Source organism: Rhinolophus sinicus, linkage group LG18 (assembly GCF_036562045.2).
Source record: "Rhinolophus sinicus isolate RSC01 linkage group LG18, ASM3656204v1, whole genome shotgun sequence".
NCBI classification, from domain to species: Eukaryota; Metazoa; Chordata; class Mammalia; order Chiroptera; family Rhinolophidae; genus Rhinolophus; species Rhinolophus sinicus.
The window spans coordinates 14,933,065-14,944,847 of NC_133767.1; the positions used below are offsets into that span (position 1 = coordinate 14,933,065).

General features: G+C 51.0%; 1 protein-coding gene across 2 annotated transcripts; it reads left to right on the forward strand.

Moving 5' to 3' along the window:
• Positions 1-8,566: 8,566 nt before the first annotated feature.
• On the forward strand, positions 8,567-11,755 carry IGFALS (insulin like growth factor binding protein acid labile subunit). 2 transcript variants are annotated; one of them, XM_019713081.2, is made up of 2 exons: positions 8,567-8,679; positions 9,746-11,755. In XM_019713081.2, exons 1-2 carry the CDS (start codon positions 8,664-8,666, stop codon positions 11,545-11,547), a joined length of 1,818 nt encoding a protein of 605 aa, XP_019568640.2. In that variant the 5' UTR covers positions 8,567-8,663; the 3' UTR covers positions 11,548-11,755. The 2 variants fall into 2 exon arrangements, with proteins under 2 accessions (XP_019568640.2, XP_074178862.1); XM_074322761.1 differs by having other exon boundaries at positions 8,601-8,679; positions 9,749-11,755.
• Positions 11,756-11,783: the final 28 nt, after the last annotated feature.

Below are 11,783 nucleotides of genomic sequence, written 5' to 3' on the forward strand. Positions count from 1 at the left end.
TTCTGTTGAAATCCAAAGACAAGAATACAATCTTGTCTTGTCACAATATGTGAAGAGACCCAGTTTCAATTTGTTTCTTTACAATGCAGCTAGTGTGTTAACATTCAGCGTACAATCAGAGTGATGTTTCCAAACTATGTAGTGGGCTTCCTGGGGATGAAGAGGTAGCAGACTTGTTCATTTCTATTGTAAGATAAATCCCGCTGTCAATAGCATTGTTATTTTTGTTGGGAGAGGGTAGAGGACTGGAGTTGTTTTGTAGGAGCATCATCTTCTGCATCAGATGACTTCTCATTTTTATTTTCTTCCCTGACACATGCACAGGTGTCTGAGGCGGACTGAAGTTATCCCATCAGATATAAACAGAGCCCTTGTTACTGATTCCTAACCACTCGTTACTGACTTCTCCCTCTTTCCTCTGAGCACTTTTATTTGAAAGTATTTCCTGACTGCTCTGTCACCTGTGTCCCTGGGTGCAGGCTTCATCTCTCACCAAGCCACGTCCCTGGGCATTTGGTGTGATCCTTTGCTGATGCCTCTGGGACGTGCCCCAAGTGGTAGTCTGACGTCCTGGGGGCCGGCACGCTGGTCCTGCCCGGTCCTCACTGTTGCTTTGACAACTGCCTGGCTGACCTGCCGCGTGTCATGCGCTAGTCCCAATGGGGTACCTGTGGGGAGCCATGGTTGCAGTTAACTTTAAAGCCTTAATGGCTCGGTTTATGCTTAACCTATTTCCTCCCCCTGAGGCAATTATCTCTGCCTGCATCTGGAGAGTGCTTGCAGGCTGCTCAGGAATGTGGTGGGAGTGGCCAGTTCCCTGACACAGAAGGCTGATGGCTATTCAAGGCAATTGATAAGGATAATTGCCTTTGGGAGTTTTAGTTATTTTGTAGTTTCTGTGTTTAAAGTTAAAGATTTACTGTCAATGAGGTAATGCATTTTTGTGCTTGTTAAACTGCACGTCCACAGAAGGTATAAATTCTGGGGACAGAATAAACTCAGCGTCTTCAGGATCACTGGAGTCCGCGATCGCCATCATCAAATTGTGTGAGTGTCTTTTTTCATTCCCACTCCCCTTGTCAGGAACCGTTCGACTCGTGGCGGCTGGCTCGCCACAGGTACCTTTCTCTCCAGCTATAAAATCACTTAGGTTTTAGTAGTGACTGTGTTTTACTAATCAGAACTTTTGAGAATTACTGTATTTAAAGTGAGGTGAGATTCACACAACCTACAATTAGCCACTGAAAAGTGTACAATTCAGAGGCACTTAGTACAGTCACAATGTTGTACAGCCCCCACCTCTGTCCAATAATCTGAAACTTGTAATGACTACATTAATCTGTGAGTAAAACTGTAACAGAAGAAGCCGCTCCTGGTCCCCCCACTTCTACGGACGACTGGTTCTGAGTTGGGGCATCAGAGGGCCTGGGGAAGAAACAGATCTCAGTGGATCCAGGCGAGAGGCTGGCCCAGGGGCCCTTGATCCCCAGAGGAAGGCCCCCAGGATATACACACCCTTTCCGTGCAGCTCTGTCTGCTGGAACCTCCGCTCACGGACCCTCAAACCCATATGGGATTCTCCTGAGGCCTGATGGGGCTGAGAGGTAAGCAGACGAGGAGGCAGGATGACTTTCTCTTACTTACTTACTTCTCCAGTCCTTTCCCGACCCCAGCTCAGTTGTTTTTATTCTGTTTGTCAGCAAATATTCTTAGGCCCTAACCTTGACCTCTTAAGCTCTACAACCAATAATTATTTTTCCTTTTCTCTATGATTTCTGTTGTAACAGTCCTCTGTTGAAGCAACGGATACCTCATGTCTGGTGTAATAGGCAAGGGTGGTAGGGCAATCGATGGGGAAAAAGAATCTTGGAAATTAAAAGGAAAAATAGGTAATTTCGCAATAATAACTGAAGATTTTAGAACAACTAGACAAAGCATCAGCAAAAATATAGAAGGAACTATCACTCAGCTGAACCTACTTATTTATAGAACATTCCACCAATATTCTTTTCACTTATCCACAAAACATTCTCCAGGACAGACCATATTTTAGGCCACAAAATAAGTCACCATAAATTTTAAGAGGTTGAAATTGTACAAAATTATGTTCCCTAACCCAGTGGAATTAGGTATCTACAACACAGTGAAGTCTGGAAAAACCCCAAGCATCTGGAAGTTAAATAATACATTTCTAAATAGCACACGGGTCAAATAAGAGTGAATCAAATGTTGTGGGATGCAGCGAAAGCAGTGCTAGTGGGAAAATTATAGCTTTAAACACCTACATGAGAAAAAAAAGAAAGACCTCAAATAGAAAACCTAGGCTTCTACTTTAAGAAACTAGAAAAAAAGACCAAATGAAACCCGAAGGAAGCAGAAGAAGGAAATAATAAATATTAAAGAACTGAATAAAATGGAAAACAGGAAAACCAAGTTCTTTGAAAAGATCAACAAAACTGGTAAACGCTTATCTTAATTATCTGACCAAAAAAATAGAGAACACAAATCACCAAATCACGAATGAAAGAAGGAGAATCACTACCGATCCTACAGAAGTTAACAGGACTTACAAAGGAATACAGACGGTCCCATACAATGGTTTGACTTAATGATGGTGCAAAAGCCATATGCATAACAATTACATGAGATATTCAACACTGTTACAAAACAGACTTCATGTTAAATGACTTGCCTCAACTGTAGGCTCATGTGAGTGTTCTGAGCACGGTTAAACTGGGCTATGATATTTGGTAGGTTAAGTGTATTATCAGGATATAACCACATTGTAAGTCCAGGAGCATCTGTAGTAGGAAAATTCTATACCAACAAATTAGATGAAAAGGACGTATTTCTAAAAATACACAAATCACTTAAATTGACTTAAAAAAAAAGCAGAAAAGCAGAAAAGACCTATAACAAAAAAATTCAATTCATAAAAAGTCTTAAGTCTTCACGCAAAGGAAAGCCCAGGGCCACACGGCTTCACTAATGCATTCTCAGTAACACCAATCACCCACAAAGTCTTTTGGAAAGCAAAGGAGGGAACATTCTAGAAGGGGAGGATCTCTTCTGACCCCCTCTTCTACTTTTAAGGACCCTTGTGATTACAGCGTCCACTTGGAAACTCCACTTAATCTCACTATTTTTAAGGTCAGCTGACGAACAACCTTAATTCCCCTTTGCCATGTAACCTGACGTATTTACTACTCCAGGCATAAGGACATGGGTCTCTGTGGTGGGGGACAGCACTCTGCTTGTCACAGCATCTGTGAAAAACATCGGCTAGCATAATTCATGGTGCACGACTGAATGCTTCCCTCTAAAATCAGAAACAAGGCAAGAATGTCTGCTCTTGCCACTTCAACTCAACATCGTATTAGGTATGCAATAAGGCACAAAGAAAGGAAAGAAAAAGCTTGTATACATATTGGAAGAAATAAAAATGTCCTTATTTGCAGATGACATGATCCTATATGTAGCTAATCCTGAGGAATCCAGGTACACACACTTACCTGGCACTAACAAGTTTAGCAAGGTCCTGGGATACAAGATTAATCAAGAAAAATCCATTTTATTTCTATATACTAATAAGCCAAAAATGAAATTAAGAAAACAATCCAAAATAATATCAACACTAATAAAATACTTAGGAATTTCTTTATCAAAAGTAGTGGAAGAGGGTGGCCCGGATGGCTCAGTTGGTTAGAGCGTGAGCCGGTTTGATTCCCACATGGGCCAGTGAGCTGCGCCCTCTACAGCTAAGATTGTGACACAACAACTTGACCAGGAGCTGGGCTGCCTTGAGCGGCTGGCGGACAGACAGCCAGTGACCGTCCAGGAGAGCGCAAGGCTCATAAAACCCGCATGGGCCAGGGAGCTGTGTCCTACACAACTAGACTGAGAAACAACGGCTTGACTCGGGGTGGGGGGTAAGGGGGAAGAGGGGAAAAAAAGTAGTGAAAGATTTATACACTGAAAACTACAAAAAATTGCTAAAGGAAATTAAAGGAGATCTACGTAAATGGAAAGACATATTTGGAGACAACTGTTAAGATATCAATACTCCCCAAATTGATCTATTCATCCAATTCAATGCCTATCAAATTCCCAGCAGGCTTTTTGGGAGAAAGTAACAAGCTGATCCTAAAATGTGTATGAAAATACAAAGGACCTAGAAGAGCCAAAACAATTTTGAAAAAGAACAAAGTTGAATTACTTACACTGCCCAATTTCAAACTTACTGTAAAGCCATAGTAATAAAATATGTTGGTGCAAGGATTAATATCCATGTGGTTTAACGGATCAGAATTGAGAGGCCAGAAAGAAATGCTTGTATTTATGGTCAATTGATTTCAACAAAGATGCAAAGACATTTCAATGAGGGAAATGATAGTCTTTTCAACAAATGGTGTTGGGACAATTGGGTATCTATGAGTATATGTGAAAACGTGAGCTGAGACCCTCACCTCACACTATACACATAACTAAAAATGGATCGTAGACCTAAATGTAAAAAAAAGCAATCAAGCATTTAGAGGAAAACGTAGAAAACCTTTGTGATCTTGGGTTAGGCAGGGTTCTTAGACATGACAGCAAAGTGTGAGACGTAAAAGAGAAATTGGTAAATTGGACTTCATTAAAATGAAAAACTTTTGCACTTCAAAAGACAGCATTTTAAAAAATGAGACATTCCATAGACTGGGAAAAATACCTTTAAATGTTATATCTGTTAATCTATAATATATAAAGTCTTAGGACTCGATAAGAAAACAATTTGAAAATGGGAAAAAGACCTGAATAAACATTTTACCAAAAAAGATATAAGAATGGTCAACAAATATATGAAAAGGGCCCAACATCATAAATTGTCAGGGAAAACACAAAATTAAAATAGCTGAAAACAAAACAAAACAAAACCTGACCACACCAAATGTTGGTGAGGAAGTAAACAACTGGAAGTCTCATACTTTGTAAAATGATACAATCACTTTGGAAGTGTTTTTTTTTTTTTTTTTTAACTTAAGACAAATCCTATATGAACCAACAATTCCACTCTTAAGAATCTACCCAGGAGGAATGAAACACACGGTCACACAAATGCTCCTGTACCAATATTCAGAGAAGCTTATTCGTAATAACCCTAAGTGGAAACAACTCAAATGTCCACCAGCTGATGAATGGACAAACAGAAGGAGGCAAATCCATACAATGGGATACTGTTCAGCCATAACCAGGAATGAAGTACTAACAGGCTGCCATATTGATAAACCCAGAAAACACTATGCGAAGTGAAAAAGGTGAGACACAAGAGACCACCTATTGCCTGAGAATGTTCTGAAGCTAGATTGTGGATATGGTTGTACACATTTACTGAGAATCAATGAATTGTATACTTGCAATGGGTGCATTTTACGGTGTGTGACAACACGTCAATAAAGCTGTTTCAAAAATTTGTTGGGTAAAAGCACCACATCCGTAAATACTTTATTATGTTACTCCAATATACTTCTGGAAAGCAATTTCAGCCTACACAAACAGAAAATGAAATTAAGGAGGTAAAAAGACAACATGTATAATAGTATCAAAAAGTAACCATCTAGGAAAAAAAAAATCTAGAAAATACATGCAAGATCACAACACAGAAATCTACAAAAACGACAGAGACCAAAGACCTAAATAAGAGAGGGAATTATACCATGTCTACGACCGACCGGAAGACTCAATATTGTGAAGATGTCAATTCTCCCCAAACTGCAACACAGCTCATAATTCAAGAGCCTTTGGTTTTGTTTTAGACACCTGACCAGCTGCTCCCACCGGGGTTAAGGAGATGCAAAGGACTGCCAGTAGCCCAGTGCTTTTGAAGGAGGAGGCAGGACTTCCTGTACTAGTTACCGATGGAGAAGCCGGTGGTTCAGGTGGAGTCCAAGGGAGGTGACGAGAGCCCAGACAGGGCCTGGGCTGAACTGGACTTACAGCAAGGTGGCACCGAAGGGCAGCCACTGACAAAATGGCGGTGAGGCCATTGTAACCCAGCAAAAAAAATTAGACTTGAGCTCTGCCTCACACTCGTTGGAAGTGGACTGGAGAGAAGGTAGCTTTCAGGTGTCAGGGTAAAAGGTAACGTGTTTTCAAGGTATTTTAGAACATATACAAGTCATGTGCCAAATAGGACTTGAAACCATAGAGTTTGATAAATGGGGCTACATCAAAAAACCTTTTTGGAGTTTTTCCATCTTTCTTGTTGGCATTTGAGGAATCAAGTTCAATATGTAATATTTAAGGACTATCTTATGGATCACATTAAATAAGAACTCTCATCAGAACCAGGATGAAGAGAACAAAAGGCAAACTACAGAGGAGAAAACATGGGCTGCACACCTGACAAAGGGCTGGCATCTCATTGTGATGTAAAAAAACCCAAAAAACTTATAAATCAGACTTGACAGATCATGAGACAGAAAACTGGCCAGAGACCGAAACATGCATTTCACAAAACAGGCTAACGCACAGCCACTGGGCTTCTCAGGACTTGCCATCTTGTTGGTGATGGAGAAGACTCAATGACAGCCACTGTCCCCTCTGGGCTCAGAGCAGTGTGTGGCATCGGCCCCAGGAGGGTGTGGCCCCCTACCTACCTAGGAAGGGTTGGCCTCACCTGCTCAGAAGACGTACCCTTTCAGAACCACCAGAAAGGTGCCCATGCCCCAGGAGATGCAGGCCCCCAAGCCTCGCAGCTGCACTGCTAGAAACGCCCCGTGTCCTTTGGCAGATGGATAAATGCATCCTGTGACATGAATGAGAACGCAAGGACAACTATATGCAGACCTGGCTAGTGTCACACGTCACTCATGTGTCCCACAAGCAGCCAGACCCAGTGCTTCTGTGCACCACCATTGACACGAAGACCCGAATCAGACAAACCAAACCAAACTCCTCAGAGGGACCCTCAGTCAGTCAACTAGAAAGATAGGCCAGGGCAGTGAGTGACCTGAGTGAAGCCAGGCCACTGTTGGGGGCACAGGGACCGGAGCCAGCCCAGGAAGCGGTGACACTGAGCACTGATGTTATTGCAGGACTCAAGAAAGTTTAAAAATGCCCAACCCAGCTGCAGAAATCCCGTCAGGTTTCCCCGCCATGTAAGCCTGATGGGCATTTACAGGAATTTCCTGTCCCAACCGTCAAATGTGCAACAATGAGGCTGCAAACTCTCGTTTCCCGGCTCGTGTGAGCCCTGCTCCAGTCTCATCCTCGGGCAGAGGGGGCCCTCCATGCAGGGAACTTTCTGGAGAAGAGGCCCTATTGGCCGCGGAGTTTCTGCTGAGTCTGCACTTTCTCCTGTGTAAATGTGTGTTTACCCTGTAAATTTCTGGGTGTGGACTTTCTCCCTGCCGATCTATAATTTCTCAGAAGCTGAGAAATGACCTGGAAAAAAATCAAAGCTCAATAAAGGGAGGGAGATAAAGCTACCTTCCCTCCACCGCTGGCGAGGCTGGGATGAGGCGCCAAGGGTGGGGGTTGGGAGGGCTCCAGCCTCTCCTGGGCCGAGCCACAGATAAGGACAAGGGCAGAGCTTCCAGACCCCACGGGGACGGTGCGGGCAGCCCCCACCTGCCTCACGCCTTCCCCTCCACCCAGTCAGACACAGATCTGTTCTGTTTGAGAGTCCCCTTAACCTCCACAAGCCTCGGCCTCCCCAGATCTGTGCCTTTACCAGCTCATTCCAAACACAGGCCCACCCCCTCCAGGCAGAGCTAGGGACTGCTGGGCAGCCGTCTGCAGAGGAAGGGGCAGCCAGGGGGCCAGACGACAACTGGCTTGAGGAGGAAGAGCAGAGCCAGGCGCTGGCGGGCAAGGACGTGGTGGGGCTCCCCTCAGCGGCCGCAGCTCCCCCGCGATCACCTTCTTCTACCTCCCGACCCAGGACTACCTCCGGCCGGGCACTGGGCACATGGTCCAGCAGCCCATGCACACAACGGGAGCCTTGTCGCGTCCCCACAGGAGCCTTGCACGACAGCACGGGGCCCCCGGCAGGTGGAGGCTGGCCCTGCGGCCAGGCTGCCCCCCAGTCTCCCTCAGGGAGAGCAAGGCCCGTTGAAAAGCAAACACAAGGAGGCTGGGCCCTGCCAGATGTTCTTAGAAGAGAAGCCCGGGGAGGGGCAGTGGCCAGACACCAGCTGACCCTGAGGTCACAGGAGAAGCCAGTGCTGGGCTGGGCAACCCCACCCAGGCTGTTAGGAAATGGGGAGGGGGGTGGGGCATGGTTCGTGTGCCAGGACAGACGGGCAAGCCCATTGGGAAACGTGGTGGTTCCCACTTAACCCCCACTGGCCATCTGCTACGTGGGGGGACCCCAGGAACAGCCCCAGGAGGCTGACCCATGGGCAGGGGGCCTGCTGAGCGCAGGGGTAGGGGCTCAGGTGCGTTAGCCCTTGGCCCTTGGCGCTGGACCATGGCCGCCCCCAGCCTCTCCCGTGTGGGCTCCACGCCAGGCACCTGGCCTCCTGACAGGAGGGGGTTAATGGAGCCCAGGGCCAGCAGGGCTGGGTTGGCTGGTGACAGGGCGCTGGCTGGCCTGGAGGTGGGGCAATCCAGAGGGCAGGGACAGCAGGAGCCCAGCAGACTGGACGCTCCTGCCGCCTGTGGCCTGCTCTGCATGCGGGATGGCCCTGAGGAAAGGTGAGGCTCCCGTGCCCCCCGAGCCCACTGGGGCAGGGGCAACCCCCAGAGCCTTTGGGAGCCCATGGGGGGAATGGCACTGCAGGGGTACTGGGGGTGCAGCTGCGCCCGGCCACAGAGGGTCTCCTTTCCCTCCTCCTGCCCAAGCACCCAGGATGGCAACACAAGGGAGACAGGGTGGGCATCTAACACCCCCCAGCGGGGTGCCTCGCCCTGCGCCCTCTGCAGGACTGGGGCCTGCTGCCCTCCCAGCCACTTGGAGGCCAAGCCGCTCCTATCTTGTCCCATCTCGGGGCCTAGCCCCACCCAGCTGGCTGTGGGGCACCCTCTAGCACTGCCTCTGCCCCATTCCGAGACCCCCTGAGCTTTCCAAGGGCAGGGATGGGCCAGTTCGGGGGGCAGCCTGGTGCCCAGCAGTGGTTTTGGGGGTATTGCTGCTGAGGGGCCTGGCACCCTTTGTCCCAAGACACAGCCTGACCCTGGTGAGCCGACAGGCTTGAGTCTAGGGTCCCTGGCTGCCACTGAGACCTGCACCCTGTTCCTCTGTCCACACAGGTGCTGGGCCGAGTCCCCGGGTGCAGGCCGCACTCACCCAGCTCACTGTCCAGCCCCAAAGGGCAACAAGTGCATAGCCACCCGGGCCCGCTCCAGAATATTCTCTCGCTCATGCCGTCCTCTAGGCCCACCTGGCAGCCTGGCCTGGCTCAAGTGTTCCCCTTGGGGACGCAGACAGACACGTGGCCTAATCGGCAGGTGCCCAGACCTCAGTTTTCCCTGGAACAGGCGTTGCCACCTCGCCAGTCCTATGATCGTTTTGAGCTGGAGAACGTCCCAGCCGACCTGCCGGCTTTCCAATTCTGGTTTAAGTGAGGTGTCGCATATCATAGCTCACACCTTCTTTGAGTCCCATTAGCAGCATCTCCTCTTACGGTCAGGTGCTGCGGTCCGGGTGCTATGTGGTGGCCTGTATGTGTGGGCTGAGGCCTGGAGGATTCCATGTCTTGACCCCAGGGCTCGCCTCCCGGACCCCTCAGTGCCGCCTCTCCCCAAACCCTTCTCTCTGCAGAAGGCCTGGCCCTGGCAGTGCTGCTGGCCTCCTGGGCAGCACTGGGCCCCTGTGGCCTGGAAGGAGCAGAGCCCCGAGTGCCAGGGGATGCTGAGGGCCTGCAGTGCCCAGCTGTCTGCACCTGCGGCCACGACGACTACACGGACGAGCTGAGCGTCTTCTGCAGCTCCCGGAACCTCACGCGGCTGCCCGACGGCATTCCAGACAGCGCCAGGGCCCTGTGGCTGGACGGCAACAACTTCTCCTCCATCCCCGAGGCGGCCTTCCGGAACCTCTCCGGCCTGGGCTTCCTCAACCTGCAGGGCAGTGGGCTGGCCAGCCTGGAGCCGAAGGCGCTGCTGGGCCTGCAGAACCTGTACCACCTGCACCTGGAACGGAACCAGCTGCGTGGCCTGGCCGCCCGCACCTTCCTGCACACACCGGGCCTGGCTTCACTGGGTCTCAATAACAACCTGCTCAGCAGGGTGGATGAGGGCCTCTTCCAGGGCCTGGCCAACCTCTGGAACCTCAACCTGGGCTGGAACAGCCTGGCCGTGCTTCCCGACACCGCGTTCCAGGGCCTGGCCAACCTGCACGAGCTGGTGCTGGCGGGCAACAAGCTGGCCTACCTGCAGCCCCCGCTCTTCTGCGGCCTGGGCGAGCTCCGGGAGCTGGACCTCAGCAGGAACGCCCTGCGCAGCGTCAAGCCCAATGTCTTCGTCAAGCTGCCCAAGCTCCAGAAGCTCTACCTGGACCACAACCTCATCACGGCCGTGGCCCCGGGCGCCTTCCTGGGCATGAAGGCGCTGCGCTGGCTGGACCTGTCGCACAACCGCGTGGGCGGCCTCCTGGAGGACACCTTCCCGGGCCTGCTGAGCCTGCACGTCCTGCGCCTGTCGCACAACGCCATCGCCGGCCTGCGGCCCCGCACCTTCAAAGACCTGCACTTCCTGGAGGAGCTGCGGCTGGGCCACAACCGCCTCCGGCAGCTGCCGGACAAGGCCTTCGAGGGGCTGGGCCAGCTGGAGGTGCTCACGCTCAACGACAACCAGATCCAGGAGGTCAAGGCAGGGGCCTTCCTCGGCCTGCTGAACGTGGCCGTCATGAACCTGTCCGGCAACTGCCTGCGGAGCCTCCCGGAGCAGGTGTTCCAGGGCCTGGCCCGGCTGCACAGCCTGCACCTGGAAGGCAGCTGCCTGGGCCGCGTGCGCCGCCACACCTTTGCCGGGCTCTCGGGGCTGCGCAGGCTCTTCCTCAAGGACAGTGGCATCGCGGCCATCGACGAGCAGAGCCTGCGGGGGCTGCCTGAGCTCCTGGAGCTGGACCTCACCTCCAACCAGCTCACGCAGCTGCCCAGCCAGCTCTTCCAGGGCCTCGGCAAGCTGGAGTACCTGCTCCTGGCCCGCAACCGGCTGTCAGCACTGTCGGCGGACACGCTGGGCCCTCTGCAGCGCACTTTCTGGCTGGACGTGTCCCACAACCTCCTGGAGGCCCTGCCCGAGGCCGTGCTCTCGCCTCTGGGGAGGCTGCGCTACCTCAGCCTCAGAAACAACTCCTTGCGGACCTTCGTGCCCCAGCACCCCGGCCTGGAGCATCTGTGGCTGGAGGGCAACCCCTGGCACTGTGGCTGCCCCCTCCGGGCCCTGAGGGCCTTTGTCCTGCAGCACCCTGCTGTCGTGCCCCGCTTCGTCCAGGCCGTCGTGGAAGGGGACGACTGTCAGCCCCCCGTGTACACCTATAACAACATCACCTGTGCCAGCCCGCCTGGCATCGTGGGACTGGACCTGCGTGATGTCAGCGAGGACCACTTTGCTCACTGCTGACTCGAGGCTCGTCACGGCCAGACACCACCCGGGGGCACAACAGGCCAGGCCCCATGCTGCTCACTTGTTGGGGTCCCCTCCCCGGGGGACACACAGTCCTGGGCCTTTGCCAGCGTGGGCTCAGGAACTGTGGGCCCCTGCCTGGTCCCTGAGGGCCAAATCAGGAGGGTGGGGCTGTCATCCATTAAACGCAGTCTAATAAACACCACCTGTGAGCACAGAGCTGAAACTTGGGG